Genomic DNA, 19,975 nt, shown 5'->3' with positions numbered 1-19,975 from the left:
TTTAAATTGCACTCACATTATGTTTTATTTATTATAGAATATCACTTTGTGTCTTTCTTACTTTGAAATACCAACAAAGACTGTATATAACTTTAAATGTAATAATATTATTTATACTTATAATGTAATTATATATAAAATGTGTAGTAAAGTAATAGGATTTTAACAAATATTGTGCATATAATGATAATTTATCTGTGGAGATCTGGTTTTAATCAATAAACCGAAACACATTTAACACACCAAATAAACATTAAACCAGGAAAATATATATTTTAAAAAAACTATAAATAGCACATAACACAAAAAAGATGCTATACATTTATTTATTTATTTAATTTAAAATCATGATACCAACAAAGATTACATTGTCTATGCTGTTACAGTAAATAGAAGTTTGTCATATTTATCCTATAAACAAAATATAAATAGTACATATTATAAAATATTAACTACATACACTCTACTCTAAACTTATATCTAAATATCTGACATCAGCTCAAAGGCTGTTCCAAATCTTGGCTTCCACACACTAAAAACACACTTCAACAGAGCAATATGTATAAATTACCATTATGCTTATTATTACCTGTAACACCTGTCAATATATTCCACTTCCTGGCTATATATACATTTATACACATGCCCTGTTGCTTAATAGGCCCACTTAACCGTACAGGCAACAACAATTTTAATTATTTAAATACATACAACTACAACTTAAATTATATATATATATTTTTTTACATTTAATTGTATTTCTTATTGATTCTTACAGAGAGTTGACTATATGTGTGTGTACATGAACTCTTGATTACATTTATTGTAAAAAATAAATAAATAAATAAATAATTTTAGACAGGCAAACAATTATCAGGTACACTTTAAAGAAAACGTTTTACATTGTGGGTTAAACTTAGGGTGACTAGAACTTAAATATATATTTTAGGGTTTTTATTGTTTTTTTGCTTTTTATTTATAACCAGTGTGTGTATTATTTCCAGCCGTGTGCACTCCGGTACGGTAGGGGGCGCTGTGCGTCCTTCAACTGCGGCTCCAGAATAAACCACAAAGTTCCGCAACAACTGACAAACAACAACATGGAGGCTGCGACTGAAGATAGCCTGGAAACCGCGTTTGACGGCGCCTCCAAGATACAGGAGCGACTTCAGAAGCGACACCAGACGAGGATAGAGGATGTCGAGCGGAGGAAGGAAGCTAAAGAGAGCCAGTCGGTCGCGGAGGAAAAGGGCGACTACTTCTCCAGCACCTTCAACGCGGAGCGGGCGGCCATCGAGGAGCTGCTGTCCGGCTGCTCCGGAGCGGACCGGGCGGTGCTGACCCAAACGCTGGAAGAGGCGACGGCCAAAATCCTCCAGCTGCAGAAGTTTCTGAACGACAGCGTCTTGTTCCTAAAGCAGTACGACCTGAGGCGAGCCCAGGCGGCTCTCCAGAAACTCCAGACCTCCCTCGCTGAGACCAGAGAGGAGGCTCTGCCCAAGAAGAAGTTCGCCTTTCGGGCTCGGGCCAAAGCAACGGATAAAGCCTCCGCGCCCGCGTCAGACACACCTCCACCGGACACCGGCACCCCTGCAGAGCCCGGTAGCACCACGGTCGATGGAGCTGCGGCCTCGGAGCAGTGCAGCTTCTCCAACATGGACAATGTGCATCTGATAAAGACAGCTGAGGAGATCCAGAAACGAGACGTGCTGTTGAGCCACCTGACTAACTGCAAGGTCCGTCTGCTCGGGTCCCCCAGCACCCTGCACCTGAAACACATAGACACCTGTGAGATCCTGTGCGGGCCCGTGACTAGTTCAGTATTCATTGACCACTGTAGAAACAGTACCTTGGCCATCCCTTGTCAGCAGCTGCGGACCCACAACACCACAGACACACAGGTGTATCTGCACGTCACCAGCCGGGCCATCATAGAGGACTGTCAGGGAGTGAGCTTCGCCCCGTTCACCTGGTCGTACCCCCACCCTGGAGGAGGACTTCATTTTGTCTGGCCTGGACAAGAACCGAAACAACTGGAGCCAGGTGGATGACTTCAACTGGCTCGCTGCAGGAAAGCCTTCCCCTAACTGGACTGTCATACCGGAAGAGGATAGGAAAACCACTTGGGAATTACTCTCTTAAACACCTGTCAGACCCAACCGTGAAATGACGTGTTGTTAGTAGATGTCTTTCACTGAATGTGTTGCACTTAGGCGTTGTACAATATGAACATTTCATGTCACTTTTGATTTTCTTGACTAAAATAATGATACAAAATATACTTAAACCTCTAAAACATACTGGAAGCATACATTTCCTGCATCGTAGATAGAAACCTCATCTTCCTATTCTTTATTTTGAAATCTATATTCGCATACACACATCCGTAAAACGTGTAAGCCGTGGTGACAGGCTTCAGGTTTTAGAATAACTGGGCAGACGTGGGCTCCACATTGTCCCCTTGTTCAAAATAAATCAGGAACTTAATGTAGGACTGTATGCTGGTGAGCAAGACGGCTTTTTCAAGTCAAGCCATGTGAGGGTATTCACAATTAATAACATAAATTCACCACAATATTCTCTATTATTGCAGTACACAATAATATCATATATCCCGTCCCATCCCTAGTTGCAATGCTACGTCTGTACAGAGCAAGGAAAAGGTCCGTCTGTATAACGAGGTTAGAGCTGCACTAAGACTTTTAAATAAAAATCCACCTGTATTCTTCACACAGACAACTGGACACTCCAATATTTGATTTAATGCCTGTTTTTTTTCTGTTCAAAATATTAAAATCTGCATTATTAGTAGGTATGTTTGCAATTTACTGCTGTGACTTTGCAGGATTTCTGGTGGCGCCCAACTAATATTGGTTTATTGCAGATATATTGATACATTTCAACCAATAAGTTAGAAATTGCACTACAGAAATGCAAAAGACTGCACTTACAATTTTATCAGTGTAGTTCACTATGGCTGCAACTAACAATCATTTTCATTGATTGTTATTACAGATCATTTTCTAAATTAATCGCTCTACAAAATGTCAGAAAATAGTAAAATAAGTCTTCAGGTTGCTTGTTTGAGCCGACCAACAGTCCGAAACCTAAAGATATTTACTTTACTGTCACGAGACAAAGGGAAGCAGAACATTTCTTACATTTGTGAAGGTGAAACGAGGGTTGGTTGGACTGAGACAAATAATGTATGAGTTAATTAATCTTCAGTCTCAACAGTTCTGGGCTCTAATTTCTGGGTACTCCAGCTTTTTACAAAAGTTAACTTCGGGCTGATTCATACAAATCTCCCTATATTATGGTCAGAGGCAGAAATTACATATAAAAAGACCTGAGAAAACCTGAATGGCTGCCCTGTAGGGGGGAACCATTCAATCTCAAATCTTACTGTATTATCCGACTGTGTACTCATAAGTATAGGAGTTGTCATGTAATTGGCATAAACCATTGTGAGCATGCTTCGAGAAGTGGTGCACCTGAATGATCTTTTAATAACAGTCAGGAACTAGTGAGATGTGAGTCATTGCTAGTGCTGGAGATTTAAATTACTTTTCACTAAGTTTTCTGCTCCCTGTTACCGATATATCGTCTACAGTATCGTTAAAAGGATCAATAATCACTCAAACAAGGGTAAAGCAGCCATTTATAGCACCCTACAATAGTACAAAATCAGTCTTCATTACAGTGGAGTTGAATAAAGAACAAAGAGCACGGTGTTAACATTGTGTGCCTTCATGCTGCTGGCAACCCTGAATGGCCTTTAAAATACTACTATGATACTCTGATCTTACAGAATGAAACTAAACCAAGTCTGTACTTTGTAAAGAGGATATTTAAAAGTTACTGCTATTAAAATGAGACGCAAATAAAGAATCTTCCTGCTCAACAACATGGAGTTTTTGTTTCTGGTGTTTATATATTGATTTATCTTTATTTTTCTGTCATGAATACAAATATACCCTGCACACTCACAACACAAATCAATATTTATATTGATCCAGAATGCACCTGATGCAGATATGAATGACACAACAAAAAGTAAGCAATACCATTTCTTATAACTTTAATTTTATTTAATTTATCAGATTTTTGTGTCTACAATATATTTAACCTACGAGAGAAATCAATGTAAAGGCTATTTAATTTTTTTTTAACAAGCTGCTTAAGGTTGTCCGCTTGGTAACACTTTCCTTTAACACTCCACCATATTTAGCGTTTATAAGCAGTATACGCACGTATAATAAATGGGCTATTACACCCCATAATGTAGCATTAATAAGTGTTAATTCATTTATTAGCAACGGCTGCTGTATAATCAGACAATGAATGACATTATAGTAAAACACAGCTGTAACAATATAAAATGTGTTATAACCCATTGATTAGATGTTAATATGCTACCTTTAACTTGAAGACATCAAAATATTTGAGGGTTTTGTCAAGTCATTTAATTAAAAATGTACACTTTTGGAGTTTGAAAGGTAACAGAAGACTGAAACGAGACAAAGCAAGAGTAGTAACTTGGCACTGAGAAAAGATTAGACGCAGTAAGAGTGATCCAGTGTGGTTATAGACAGAAGTGGTGGGACTGTAAGTGAGATTTATGTAGTGTTAAATAGGGAAAAGGAAGAAAATAATGTAGGAATATCCATAGAAATTAACTTTTTGGTGAACAATGAAGAGACTTGTCTTCACCACCCAAAGTAATTGAGGATAATTTTAAAGAGACATGAATTCATTTATAAAAAACTGGATGAAAGATGTAATGAAAGAAGCATAGAGAAGGCTTTGCATTCAGTACTCCGAGGCAGCGTTTGGCGGGAGCAACAACCATTCAACTGTGATGTTTCTGTAAGCAACACTGAAGCTCTCAGTCAATGTGAGGGTTTGAAGGATTCAGAATAGAAGCTGTTTAGGGAAAGGCCTGGCTTTGGTCAGCCTCAACGGATAAAGCCTCCGCGCCCGCGTCAGACACACCTCCACCGGACACCGGCCCCCTGCAGAGCCCGGTAGCACCACGGTCGATGGAGCTGCAGCCTCGGAGCAGTGCAGCTTCTCCAACATGGACAATGTGCATCTGATAAAGACAGCTGAGGAGATCCAGAAACGAGACGTGCTGTTGAGCCACCTGACTAACTGCAAGGTCCGTCTGCTCGGGTCCCCCAGCACCCTGCACCTGAAACACATAGACACCTGTGAGATCCTGTGCGGGCCCGTGACTAGTTCAGTATTCATTGACCACTGTAGAAACAGTACCTTGGCCATCCCTTGTCAGCAGCTGCGGACCCACAACACCACAGACACACAGGTGTATCTGCACGTCACCAGCCGGGCCATCATAGAGGACTGTCAGGGAGTGAGCTTCGCCCCGTTCACCTGGTCGTACCCCACCCTGGAGGAGGACTTCATTTTGTCTGGCCTGGACAAGAACCGAAACAACTGGAGCCAGGTGGATGACTTCAACTGGCTCGCAGCAGGAAAGCCTTCCCCTAACTGGACTGTCATACCGGAAGAGGATAGGAAAACCACTTGGGAATTACTCTCTTAAACACCTGTCAGACCCAACCGTGAAATGACGTGTTGTTAGTAGATGTCTTTCACTGAATGTGTTGCACTTAGGCGTTGTACAATATGAACATTTCATGTCACTTTTGATTTTCTTGACTAAAATAATGATACAAAATATACTTAAACCTCTAAAACATACTGGAAGCATACATTTCCTGCATCGTAGATAGAAACCTCATCTTCCTATTCTTTATTTTGAAATCTATATTCGCATACACACATCCGTAAAACGTGTAAGCCGTGGTGACAGGCTTCAGGTTTTAGAATAACTGGGCAGACGTGGGCTCCACATTGTCCCCTTGTTCAAAATAAATCAGGAACTTAATGTAGGACTGTATGCTGGTGAGCTAGACGGCTTTTTCAAGTCAAGCCATGTGAGGGTATTCACAATTAATAACATAAATTCACCACAATATTCTCTATTATTGCAGTACACAATAATATCATATATCCCGTCCCATCCCTAGTTGCAATGCTACGTCTGTACAGAGCAAGGAAAAGGTCCGTCTGTATAACGAGGTTAGAGCTGCACTAAGACTTTTAAATAAAAATCCACCTGTATTCTTCACACAGACAACTGGACACTCCAATATTTGATTTAATGCCTGTTTTTTTTCTGTTCAAAATATTAAAATCTGCATTATTAGTAGGTATGTTTGCAATTTACTGCTGTGACTTTGCAGGATTTCTGGTGGCGCCCAACTAATATTGGTTTATTGCAGATATATTGATACATTTCAACCAATAAGTTAGAAATTGCACTACAGAAATGCAAAAGACTGCACTTACAATTTTATCAGTGTAGTTCACTATGGCTGCAACTAACAATCATTTTCATTGATTGTTATTACAGATCATTTTCTAAATTAATCGCTCTACAAAATGTCAGAAAATAGTAAAATAAGTCTTCAGGTTGCTTGTTTGAGCCGACCAACAGTCCGAAACCTAAAGATATTTACTTTACTGTCACGAGACAAAGGGAAGCAGAACATGTCTTACATTTGTGAAGGTGAAACGAGGGTTGGTTGGACTGAGACAAATAATGTATGAGTTAATTAATCTTCAGTCTCAACAGTTCTGGGCTCTAATTTCTGGGTACTCCAGCTTTTTACAAAAGTTAACTTCGGGCTGATTCATACAAATCTCCCTATATTATGGTCAGAGGCAGAAATTACATATAAAAAGACCTGAGAAAACCTGAATGGCTGCCCTGTAGGGGGGAACCATTCAATCTCAAATCTTACTGTATTATCCGACTGTGTACTCATAAGTATAGGAGTTGTCATTTAATTGGCATAAACCATTGTGAGCATGCTTCGAGAAGTGGTGCACCTGAATGATCTATTACTAACAGTCAGGAACTAGTGAGATGTGAGTCATTGCTAGTGCTGGAGATTTAAATTACTTTTCACTAAGTTTTCTGCTTCCTGTTGCCCATATATCGTCTACAGTATCGTTAAAAGGATCAATAATCACTCAAACAAGGGTAAAGCAGCCATTTATAGCACCCTACAATAGTACAAAATCAGTCTTCATTACAGTGGAGTTGAATAAAGAACAAAGAGCACGGTGATAACATTGTGTGCCTTCATGCTGCTGGCAACCCTGAATGGCCTTTAAAATACTACTATGATACTCTGATCTTACAGAATGAAACTAAACCAAGTCTGTACTTTGTAAAGAGGATATTTAAAAGTTACTGCTATTAAAATGAGACGCAAATAAAGAATCTTCCTGCTCAACAACATGGAGTTTTTGTTTCTGGTGTTTATATATTGATTTATCTTTATTTTTCTGTCATGCATACAAATATACCCTGCACACTCACAACACAAATCAATATTTATATTGATCCAGAATGCACCTGATGCAGATATGAATGACACAACAAAAAGTAAGCAATACCATTTCTTATAACTTTAATTTTATTTAATTTATCAGATTTTTGTGTCTACAATATATTTAACCTACGAGAGAAATCAATGTAAAGGCTATTTAATTTTTTTTTTAACAAGCTGCTCAAGGTTGTCCGCTTGGTAACACTTTCCTTTAACACTCCACCATATTTAGCGTTTATAAGCAGTATACGCACGTATAATAAATGGGCTATTACACCCCATAATGTAGCATTAATAAGTGTTAATTCATTTATTAGCAACGGCTGCTGTATAATCAGACAATGAATGACATTATAGTAAAACACAGTTGTAACAATATAAAATGTGTTATAACCCATTGATTAAATGTTAATATGCTACCTTTAACTTGAAGACATCAAAATATTTGAGGGTTTTGTCAAGTCATTTAATTAAAAATGTACACTTTTGGAGTTTAAAAGGTAACAGAAGACTGAAACGAGACAAAGCAAGAGTAGTAACTTGGCATTGAGAAAAGATTAGACCCAGTATGAGTGATCCAGTGTGGTTATAGACAGAAGTGGTGGGACTGTAAGTGAGATTTATGTAGTGTTAAATAAGGAAAAGGAAGAAAATAATGTAGGAATATCCATAGAAATTAACTTTTTGGTGAACAATGAAGAGACTTGTCTTCACCACCCAAAGTAATTGAGGATAATTTTAAAGAGACATGAATTCATTTATAAAAAACTGGATGAAAGATGTAATGAAAGAAGCATAGAGAAGGCTTTGCATTCAGTACTCTGAGGCAGCGTTTGGCGGGAGCAACAACCATTCAACTGTGATGTTTCTGTAAGCAACACTGAAGCTCTCAGTCAATGTGAGGGTTTGAAGGATTCAGAATAGAAGCTGTTTAGGGAAAGGCCTGGCTTTGGTCAGCCTTAGTATCTGGCACATGTTTGTGCCAGACACAGTGTTGATTCTAACTGCCAAGATAGCAAGTGACAATAAGACAATGAGATCATGTAGAGCACATAAATGCATTTATTAGCTTGCAAGATGACGTTTTCTGCATCTAATGCTTATATTTATTGATGTGTGACAACATGTTTAAGCATCCAATTTGTCTCAGCTCTGAGCTTTTCTTCAATCATAGTGGAGCGTTTGATATGTGAGCCTGAAAGCTCTTTTGTTTCTGTGAGTGGGTTACTGGGGATTGAGTAGCACAGCCTATTTGCTCCACTGTGAGGACTTTGTTGAACTTGTGGACCCCTACCTGTGAATGGGTATGCGCCATTATTAGCTCCACTTTCATGTCCATGGTCTTTGTCAGCCCTCTGGTGATGCCATTACAGCTCCTGGTGTGTTCGATCAAGGCGACCATGACCACGTGAACGCTAAAACCAATTATGGCCCCTGGCAGCGGCTTACAATCAGGCTCATCTTGTGTAGAGGGATTTCTGTAAATTGGATCAGGCTGCTTACAGGGGCTTAGCATGACGTATGGCAACTTTGAGTTTAATCATGAGGATCCTCGCCATCCTCCACCTCTCCAGGAGAACGGAACACCACGATTAGCCTCACCTGTGTGTTAAGGAGGAAAAACCGGTAAAAAGTTTGGGGAAAATACGTTTTTAAGACATTTTTAAGTTTCTGTCACCATGGGAGAGGAGATAGCTTTGGAGGAATAACACTCCTGTGCTGCTCCCGGGTCCTCCTGGGTTCTTCATCTCTGCTCTTTTGCTGTGGGATGGATTACAGGCTGAGCTGACTCTCCTGTCCTGTTGGACCAGCCAAAGGAGACCCTGGTAGCAAAGAGACTGGGAAACAAGGAACTGCAGGTTGGCGCATTCAAGAAATCTGAACTAAGGGGCTTTCTGGAGATCTTGGAGCTCCTGCTGTTCTAGCTCATAATTTGTCTTTTTCACAGGCTAGGACACAACACAGGTTGAACCATGGCTTTGATGTTGGTCAAGTTTGATCTGAAGAAGCGAGTAAAGCTCGCTCAGACTGTCTGGTTCATGTACTGGTTCGCAGTAATGGCCGGCGTGCTGGTCTTCAGCATGGGCCTGTTCTTTAAGATCGAGCTGCGAAAGCGCTCAGAACTTATGGACAACAACGAGAGCCACTTCTTGCCCAACCTGCTTATACTTATGGGTCTAATAGCCTGCGGCATCAACGCCTTGGGAGGCAAAATCTGCTACGACTCACTGGACCCTTCCAAGTTTGTCAAATGGAAGCCCATATTGAAGACCTTCTTGATGGTCTGCATAGGATTCAACGTCTTGCTGTTTGTGACGGGCCTGCTGTGTTTCTTGATGAGGATCCCTCTGCAGTTCACCCTGGCCGAGGGGCTGAGGAACGGCATGAAGTTCTACAAGGACACGGACACACCCGGACGCTGCTACATGAAGAGGACCCTGGACCTGATGCAGATGGAGTTTCGCTGCTGCGGAAATGACAACTACAGAGATTGGTTTGAGATTCAGTGGGTTAGCAACCGCTACCTGGACTTCAGCGCAAAGGAAGTCAAAGAGTAAGTGACAAGGATTTAAATCGCTCATGATAACCTTTAAAAGTTAGAGATCATTAATGTGGGATGTGAATTAATGGTGGCTCAACGAGATTGTCATTGAATGTGAGAGTACGAAGGTGGCTTTAGGGGTCGTCTTTACAAAGTTAGAGTTCAGTCTAATAAGTGGATTTGAAGGTGGGTCAGTGCAGGTGTATTCACTTTTGTCCATTAAGGATTACGTAACAGAAATGGTGACAGCTATAGGTGGCAATGGGGATGCTGCACTGGGGGCTGCAAGGGTGGGAAGAGGTTACTAGGCAGTTTTATGGATAAAGTTGGGAGGAGGGGCTTTGGTGATTAGGTACAGAAAAAGATACATGAGGTCAAAAAGGCACGAGAGAGATTAAAATTACACCTCTCCTAGTGATACGTAGCATCTTTGTGACAACTTGTTTGTATCTACAGTGACTGTAGGCAACAAGTAGTAGTTGTAGTTTTGTGAGAACAATTGGGAAGTGGACAGATTTGAGCGTTGGTGCATAATTAGTGTTTAATCTTAAGGATTACAGTGTCCATGTCCTTCAAGAATCAGTGTCTCATCCAGGACCTGGCAAGGCTCCAAGGACAGCACTGTTCAATAAATTTGTAGCTGGGATTTAAAAATGAGTATACACACAATAATAACAGACAGTAACATGGGGAGGTGATTGGTGAGAACTGTTGTGATGCCGTTACAGGGCTAGGAAAGTAATCATGGAAGAGGAACCATCAAATGTTAAAGTTTCAAAGACTCACATTCCCTCCACACTTTCTTCCTACCCCATGTATCTTTCCCTATACTGTGTATTAATACCCGCAGGTGCTGTATTATATATATTGTAGCAATCTAGTGGGCTAGGTGTTGATGTTCCTAGAAATCACTTATGCATTTCTGACCTTCTTTGTGATCCAATTATGCGTGTCTTTCCATTGACCTACTACTATCAATCACAGTTGAACACTGACACAAATATGCTCATTTGGTGCATATTTGTTATGTTTTTTAACCTGAAAGTATTGATTTATCGATTTCAATATTGATTTACATTTTAAGGTTTAGAAAATGGATATTTTTGAAAATTAGATTTCACATTTATTGTACTTGTATTGTATGATGTTGTGAATGTGTAAGTAGTTACTGACTGACTGTACACCAGTTACAGTGTTGTTCAAGCTCTACAGGTGGTAAACACAACAAAAATCAGAACAGGAATTACCACAATGAAAGAAATAGAAACAAATAGCTGTCTAAAATGTTCAATATATGTTGATTCAATACTTTTTATTGTTGTGCCGTTGAACAGTGGGTAATATACACCAGTAACTATGTTCTCAAAAACCTTCTTCCTATGTTTATTAGCAGAAGTTAATTAAATTCGATTGTATTCAGTAACTGAAAAGATACTAAAATATTCTTTAACAATACATCACACCTTATAGTTATTTTGGTAGACGACAATCTGACACCCACACTACAAATGTAGTAAGTTCCTGACCTTTAATCTCTCCAACGCATCATAACGTGACACTAACTTGACACCTTGCCTTATCCTCTTAGCCGCATCGGCAGCAACGTGGATGGCCAGTATCTGATGGATGGAGTCCCGTTCAGCTGCTGCAACCCCAGCTCCCCCAGACCCTGCATCCAGTTCCAGATGACCAACAACACTGCCCACTACAGCTACGACCATTACACAGAGGAGCTCAACGTGTGGAGGCGCGGCTGCCGTGAAGCCCTGCTGTCCTACTACGGAGGCCTGATGAACACCATCGGAGCCATGGTGGTGCTGGTCACTCTGCTGGAGGTCAGGGCCAGAGATGCATCAACACCAGTACACAAATAATGCCCAGAAATGTGATCATTTTACACCACACTACAAACAGTTTAGTTAAAAAATAATATTTGCAGCACCTTGGTAAGTGTCAGTACCTAACAGCCTTGATAGCCTTGCTGTCCATTCATGGATCCATGGATCCCTTAACAAACCTACATTGGCCAAACTAACCAGTTATCCTTAAAGTCTTTTCTCTTGTAAAACTAAAACACTTCTAATAAAGCATAAATCTCACATTTATGTTGCTTGTCCAGGTAAGTTTTCTAGTGTCTTCTTCCCCTCATTCCCTAAAGGGCTTATGGGCTGGAAAATGTCCACACTTTACAGCTGGTGAGAGCAGCAGTTGTAGTGTGTGTTCTTTCCACCAACGGCCACAAGGGGCAACAATGAGCCTATTCCACACAGGAAAACAAGCTTTGACAAGTGACACAAAGGTGAGATTTACACTTCATCTGAAGTGTTTTCAAACAGTATTGTTTGGGTTTGGAAGAGAAAATATGAGAATGAACTGGTTGGTTTGGTAAATGCACGTCTGCTTAATTTACAAACCTTTGATAAAGAAAAGCCGTGCACAGAAATTCCCGGAGCTTTTCTATGCAACCATCCAGGACCACACAATGAATAAGACAGTATGAAAGGTGACATTTAAAGGATATGTTTTAAGACATATAAAACACACAGAAATACTCAGCTATGAATATTTTTTCACGTATGTTTTTTGCATAAAATAGGTAAATTACCTTGTTAAAAACTCTTTAAATGATTCATATATAATTAAAAGTTAATAGTTTAACTGCTCGAAACATTTTTGATGATATTTCACTGAAAAGTCAACTGACCATGACTGGCTTTCAAACTATTTGTGATATACTATATATACTACTGAGATATAAGGTGAGCACAGAGAAACTCCCCCGGTAGATGTAAATGAATGTAAAAACAGCCTTCTAGTGTCAAAATTAAGCAAAGACGAGACGTAAAGTTTGGCTGAGAGTCAGGTGTGTGTGGACTCGGAGCAACAAGTGAGGTGAACAGCCTGTGTAATTACACGCAAAGCCTTGACCCAGTTGGCATTTCGTGGCACTCCGCCCCCGCTATCATCTATACTTCCAAACCACATCTCTTTCCAAAACAACTCTGTCCTCTTTACCTAAATATCACTCCTGCTGCTCTACCGTCACGTTAGCCTGCAGCACCTTTTGGTGTGTACATATGTTCAGCTTACCTACAATATCTCACCTGGTACTTTCTACCCAAACTGTAATCCTGTAGCAGCCAAATGGCATCTCGCCTCTCTTCAACTCTCATCCCACCTGCCAACATCTGTTGTTGTTGTTGTTGTTGTTGTTGTTGTTGTTGTTGTTGAATCTGCCCACCACTACAGAGAACAGCAACAAACACGAAGAGAGCAAATGTAGAGACGAATCCTTGGAAGTCATAGCCGATAGTTATGTAAGAGTGTCATGCTGACACAGATAGTGGGGACAGAGATAGAGTAATGGGTTAATCTAGTGGAGGTGGCAAGGTTAGACCCACTTCCTGGGGATTGAGCTCTCAATTTGATCTGTAGTCACCATTTACAGTCTTAAATTACTTCTTAACGTTTCTAATGATAGAGTAGACCTTTAGGCTGTAGATTACACCAAGAATTCACCAAGAGAGATTCTTATTTGTCTTCTTTTTCTTCCACTTCGCACATACCTACACATTTCCTTTTCAACACTTACACACATACATCACACTTCCATTACAGACATAAATACTATTAATTCTTACATAGTTACCCATAATCTTTTGTTTGTCCTCTTGTTAATGTCTCTATGTTTTTGTGTTCCCAAATTTATATCATCTCTTTGCTTTACATCACATTGGACACGTTTTTTTATAACCAATTAATTGGCTGATTATTTTCTCTTTCTTTCTCTCTTTTCTTTTGTGACAGTAGTGAAAAATGCCCATCACAAGTGTATCCAATGTCTTGTTTTGTCTGACCAACAGTCTAAAATCCAAAATTTACTATAATGTAAGATCATTAATAGCAGAAAATGTATACAAGTGAGAAGCTGGAATCAGAACAAAACATGAAAAGTGACTTAAATGATTAACAGATTATCAAAATAGTTGCCAATTCCTTATGTTCAGATTTAGTTTTATTGATGATAATCATGATGATGATGTTCTTTGAGTCAAACATTCGATTACTTTAAACACAAGTTTAGTGGGTTTGTGTATGAAGTTATTTTTATGTGTATTTGTTGTAATTCATTAAGCAGTTGATATCTTGGTGACCCCTAGAGTTTTCTTCTACTATTATTATGTGGTATGGTTACAAACAAGACTTTAAAACACATTTTCAGTGATGATTCCTGCTCATCAGAAGACGACACTGTGATTTCTGGGGCGGTTCAGGTTTAATATATTTTGATATGTGTTCCTGTCCACTGCAGAGTGCTGTGACCATAGGCCTGCAGTACGTGGACAGCTCCCTGTCCACCCTGGCTAACCCGGAGGACCCAGAGAGCGAGAGCGAGGGCTGGATCCTGGAGAAGACAGTGAAGGAGACGTTCACCGACATCATGGACAAAATGAAGGCGATGGGCAAAGGCAGCAAGGTGGAGGAGGGGGGTGAGGCAGCGGCTGCCACGGTGAGCTGAGCTAACCCCTCCTGCAAAAAACTGACACAACTCCCACCTGAAGAGGAGAGGAAGGGGACGTGTGAGATTTTTATACCAACATTTATAATGTAGACCTACACACACACACACACACACACACACACACACACACACACACACACACACACACACACACACAAACACACACATATTTGGCTATGAACTCCTTACAAATGGACTCCTTACAAATGGACTCCTTTCATAAATATTTATAAACTGTATATTCATACATAGAGAGAGATAATGAGTAGGACGTTATGGTTTTTCATTTTGGTTTCCCCGCCTCCCCGAACAAACTAATCCTTCTCAGGCTCCAAGTTTGCTTCACAGCATACTTTTAAAGAGATGTACTGTTTTGGTTTCCAACACTCTGGGTTTGGATTTTTGTTATTTCCCCAAAAAAAGGGCAAAATAAAAAAGTCAAGTAAATATGATATGTGATTGATGAATGTCAGATGCTTTGCAATCACAAGTAAATATGTAATCTTTCCTTTGTATTGTTGTCAGATAGTTTGGTGGGGATGGTGGTTGCTATGCAACCACCCCTCTCATGGAGATGCAGATGGAAGATTTATTTTTGTTGACATGTCTATAGTGCTTTTGGCTCGTAGCTCATACTGTATACAGACAAATCAAACAAATAACCCCCCCCCCACACTCAGATCTTTTTATACTCCAGTCCACCTTTGTCCACAATGAAGACTGGATAAGCTCCTGAGATGGAGAAAATTTTTGATTTGAATGAATCAGTATGAATTATGCATGCATGTTGCAGCACATGGTCGAAGAGTGAGGCATGGGAACTGGGATGTGAGCCCTGGAGAGAAGCAGGGCCAACTCCAAACCTGTGGAGGACGACTGAAATTGGCAGCTAAATCTTGGCTCCTGACCCCTGTACTGTAATCTCAGATCCTCTTTGATGTTTCCCGTGTGCATTCAGTATCTGTATATTGACACATATGTATGTATATTCTAACAACTGGGTTGCTGTCTTTGTACATAGTGTAGAAATTATGAAAAAATATTAACTTTTTTAACAAATACTATAATTAAGCTAAATCTTTTATTTAAATCCATGTAAAGTTTTCCATATGATTTTTTTTTTTGGCTTTGTGTGTCTGTGTAGAAGAGGAGATTATGCTGATTCGTGTATACGAATAAAATATTTTAGAGATGTAATTTGACAGTGAAATCAGGATGTTGTGTTGTCCCGACCTTGAGTCACACAGACCTGAGATCAGGAGGCGAGGCATGCTGTGAGTGCCGCAGGGTTCCTGATTAAGTCAATAGGATAAGGGCAATTATGGCATTACTGCTTTCACATGGACATGGGATGACTCTTCACATGTCCAATGCAAGGACATGAGTGTGTGTGTGTGTGTGTGTGTGTGTGTGTGTGTGTGCGTGTGTGCGTGTGTGTGTGTGGGCAGGGTGAAGGGGGGTTATACACAGGATGTACTCACACACGTATTTGCAAGTAACTTTAAAATAGACCTTTTTCACAGCAGCCAACACAGGAGTTGCAAATTATGCTAGTTAAAGTTCTGATTCTGTTCTGTGTAGCAGAACCTTTCCAGTGAACCAGCATGCACAATAGCAGAACCCCGACTATGTCTGACATGAATGGAGCCTTAATTAGTATCATCATTAATACCTGTGTTTGCCCTACTACTTCATGTCAAATGGCTGCTGTAAAAAGGGTCTATTGATTTTTGTTTGATTTTTTTGTGGCTTAAATCAGCTCTAGGATGACCTTTGACTTAGATGTTAATAACACGTCCTTTGATCCCTTCAGCCCAAATAGATAAATAGCAACTAGTAAGATACTGTGTAACTATTATCTTAAAACACAGTCTTCTATAAAACATGTAATCCTGAACTAAAATCCTTGTATTCTGCGAACCCCCGACATGAGGAATGAGTAGGTATGATATAAAAGCCAGTGTGGCTTGGTGGGGCGGGGGCTGTAAAGAGTCAGCAGGAACAGTAAAGAGGCCAACTCTGCACGGTATTTTTGTTGAACCAAAGCACATAACCAGCGCTGAGTAGATAAGAAGCCTAATCGGCTTTAGATTAGCATGAGCCCCTCAACCAGGTGAGCAGGTGATGTCCTACTCCAGGACTCACGTCACGGAGTCAGAGACACACAGAGCCTGAGATAGGAAGACAAACAAGAGAAAGTAGTGATCTGACTACAAAAACAGGCTGGCTTTGAGTAAAATAAGGAATTACTGAAGAGATTTTTCACAACAAAACGATGTGTAATATGTACAAACAAGGGTGGAAGACCTAATCAGATAAAGTGTCAATGTGCTCCATTATAAGTGAAAGTCCTGCATTAAAAATCTCACTTCAGAAAATGTATTTCCAACGTAATAAACTACCAAAAGTAAAAGTATTCATTATGCAGCAGAGTGGCAGAATCTGTAGATGTTAAATATGGTTATAAAATAAATGTATTTGAGTAAAAGGTACAACATTTCCCTCCTAATTAGAAATATAAAGTAGCATAAAGTAAGTGCTTCATAACTGTACTTGAGTAAACGTACTTAGTTACATTCCACCACTGCATGCCTGAGTACCTTAGACTCACTGCAACAAATTAGTACTAGAGTGTTTTTAAATCTTGTGGCTTTTAAAGGTTAAGTTGAACAACTTGAGGGAAATATGTCCCAAATATATTAAATATCAATATCAAAAGTATTGTAAACATTTACTTAAGTAAGGGTTCAAAAGTATTAGCAAGAGAATATACTTTAAGGTAAACTCATTATGCAGAATGGCCCATTTCAGACATTAAATGTATATTATATTATTGAAATATAATTATTGATGCACTAATATGTACATCACCATTTTATTTTCTCCGTGGTTAGATGTATTTCCCGCCAAGGACCAATAAAATCTTAACCGATATTAATACATATTGCTGATTATACTTATACTGAATCTGCAAAGTCACAAGTAACTCTCTTAATCAAATAAATGTGGAGTAAAAAGTACAATAATTCCCTCTGAAATGAAGTGGAGTAAAAGTATAAAGTAGCAGAAAATGTAAGTACTCTGATGTACTTCTGGTAGGCAAAGTTCCTTGTTTTTATGTCTAAAGAACTCTTAATTAATGACAGAACAACCAACTACAGTCAGAGCTACTTTTATTTGATAGTAATACACAAAATAACCAAATAAAGCCTCACATCTGATGTTCTTTCCAAACAATTCTTACTCACCTAAAGACAGCCCACTGTGGCTATACTCACACAAAGCCAACATTTATTAACTGTCCTGCCAGAAGCACAAACAAGCTGCAGGCCGCTCCCTGTGTGTCGTCTGCATTCTGCTGCTCTCTGTTGGCGACTGCAGGTAATAAGATGAGATAAAATCATACTGACTGTGTGTGAATCTAATCCATTAAAGATCTCCAGCAGTAATCTGATATACAGTTAGGTTTCCAGCTGACTCGCATTCTCTTCTACAGCGGGTTTGATCTGTGATTTCACCGACACTCCCACTATCTTTGCTGATTGCGTGCAGTCAGCTTTAATACTCTTGCCTCTTTATTTTGAATCCAAATGTCTCTCAAACTTCCTCTGTGTCACTGACAAATTTGCTGGCACGCATCAATGCTTTGGGCGTCTGACAAGTTTCAGTTACATTAAATGTCCACAAGAGGGTGTCTTTCCATCACTGGCCTCCCCATTGCTGAAAAACCTTAAAGGGTGAAGAGAATGTAAAGCAACTATAAAGTCCCTTTATATGTAATGATGTTAACATCTTAATAAGACCCATTTATACTGGCAACGATGATGGGAGTAGACCTTAGCTAAAACCAGAAGATTTTGGAGAAAACTAAAATGGATTATGGCTGGAAATAATAATTATGTGTTGATTACTTTTCTGTTCAATAGATTAACTGTTTATAAAAGTGGCTAATGCCATGTTTCTATTCAGTTTTGCTGTTTTGTGCAATTAAACAGACCAAAACACAAAGATATTCAGTTTATAGTGATACAAAACATGTATAATGCAATGATTATATTTCATTTACATTTAATTTAATGAATGAATCTTAACAATATACAAGCTCTTACCTACTCGTAGGTAACATTAGGACTTCCACTAACAATTATTTTCATTATATATTAAACTGTGGAATATTTTTGTCATAAGTGGTGAAAAATTACTAATTTTCAGTTAATCTGACAACTGTTACCCTGATTAATCGATTAACTGTTCGACCTATAAAACACCATAAAACCGTTAAAATCAACAACACTCCAAAGCCAGTTTAAAATGACACAAGACAGATCCTCATATTTGGTAATCCTGACCCAGTGTTTCCCTTTTGGGGGGCTTGATAAGTAACTTAAAACATTTAATCTATTAATAAAATTGTTGCTGATTCATTTTCTGTCAATCAACTAATTGTTGCAGCTCTGAAAAAGACCATCACGAGTTCTCAGAGCCGAAGGTGAAGTCTTCAAATTGCCTGTTTCAGTTCAAACCCCCAAAATATTACATTTGCAATGATTTAAAACAGCAAAAAGTCACATTTGAGAAGCTAAAACTAGTGAATGTTTGTCATGTTTGCTTAATTTGACTTGAAGAGAAAAGCAACAAATCCTCACATTTAAGAAGCTAAAAACAGAGAATGTTTCACTTTTATTTAATACATGATTTAAATTATTAATTGATTAATTATTAATTTTTTGTCAGTAAATCTAATTAGATCATATAAGAGATTTATTAAAACAGCTTTGCATCCAGAATGTGACTCATTAACAGATCTGAACCATTAAAGGAGCCCAGTGATGAATATATGCATATTTAAGGCATTTATTAAGGATTTAACGTGATAATGAACATGCGAGGTGTGACGTCTTGACAGCGAAACGATGACTGACCCGTGCTCTAATATAAAAACGGAGGTTACCGGGTTGACCTTGAAGTTTCAGGCAAAGGTCGGGGACAGTGCTGCGTATCACATCTCACTCTGCACTTCACTGTGGGCTGAATAAATATGGCAGACAGAAAGAAAAGCAGAGACAGAGGCAGAGAGAGGCCCGTGACTGGTAGATGTGTGGCCTGCTCAGAGGGGCATTGTTGGAGCTATGAGAGGACAATGCACTGCCCCCGCCCTGAATACTCGCCATACCAGCTGACCAGCCATTACCAACACTGCTGCCCCATTACAATTCCTGCTGCTCTGACACACACAGACACACACATACACAGACACACACACACACACACACACACACACACACACTGCATCCCACCCAACCTCAATCATAAGTTAAGTCTTACAATGCGAAAACACACTCTGCCCATAACAGTAGACAGAGGAGAGAAACCAGGTGGGAGGCCGGCAGCGCCTGACAAAAGGCTTAAGTCAAGGCATGCATGGGCACACATATTGTCTCGCCTCTCTCTCTGTGTGTGTGTGTGTGTGTGTGTGTGTGTGTGTGT

At 39.5% G+C, this 19,975-nt stretch overlaps 3 protein-coding genes across 3 annotated transcripts; all 3 read left to right on the top strand.

Moving 5' to 3' along the window:
- The first annotated feature begins 1,049 nt into the window (after positions 1–1,049).
- LOC127373211 (tubulin-specific chaperone C-like) lies at positions 1,050–3,907 on the top strand. Its single transcript, XM_051417459.1, is given in 2 exon segments — positions 1,050–1,979; positions 1,981–3,907. Coding segments are annotated over 2 exon segments (1,041 nt in total). The 5' UTR covers positions 1,050–1,100; the 3' UTR covers positions 2,143–3,907.
- A 786-nt stretch (positions 3,908–4,693) lies between these two features.
- LOC127373854 (tubulin-specific chaperone C-like) lies at positions 4,694–7,331 on the top strand. The gene is given in 3 exon segments (XM_051418694.1): positions 4,694–4,721; positions 4,957–5,022; positions 5,025–7,331. Coding segments are annotated over 3 exon segments (636 nt in total). The 3' UTR covers positions 5,567–7,331.
- Positions 7,332–9,185: 1,854 nt separating this feature from the next.
- Positions 9,186–14,485, top strand: prph2a (peripherin 2a (retinal degeneration, slow)). The gene is made up of 3 exons (XM_051418161.1): positions 9,186–9,978; positions 11,555–11,801; positions 14,279–14,485. Exons 1-3 carry the CDS (start codon positions 9,398–9,400, stop codon positions 14,483–14,485), a joined length of 1,035 nt encoding a protein of 344 aa, XP_051274121.1. The 5' UTR covers positions 9,186–9,397.
- The last annotated feature ends 5,490 nt before the right edge of the window (positions 14,486–19,975 follow it).

Source organism: Dicentrarchus labrax, unplaced genomic scaffold (genome assembly GCF_905237075.1).
Source record: "Dicentrarchus labrax unplaced genomic scaffold, dlabrax2021, whole genome shotgun sequence".
Classification (NCBI taxonomy): Eukaryota; Metazoa; Chordata; class Actinopteri; family Moronidae; genus Dicentrarchus; species Dicentrarchus labrax.
This window is presented reverse-complemented; position numbering and strand designations above follow the sequence as displayed.

Coding starts and splice junctions, on each gene's coding strand:
- prph2a (XM_051418161.1), top strand. CDS start 9,398: ATGGCTTTGATGTTGGTCAAGTTTGATCTGAAGAAGCGAGTAAAGCTC. Junction 9,979..11,554: donor AGCGCAAAGGAAGTCAAAGA/GTAAGTGACAAG, acceptor TTATCCTCTTAG/CCGCATCGGCAGCAACGTGG. Junction 11,802..14,278: donor TGCTGGTCACTCTGCTGGAG/GTCAGGGCCAGA, acceptor TGTCCACTGCAG/AGTGCTGTGACCATAGGCCT.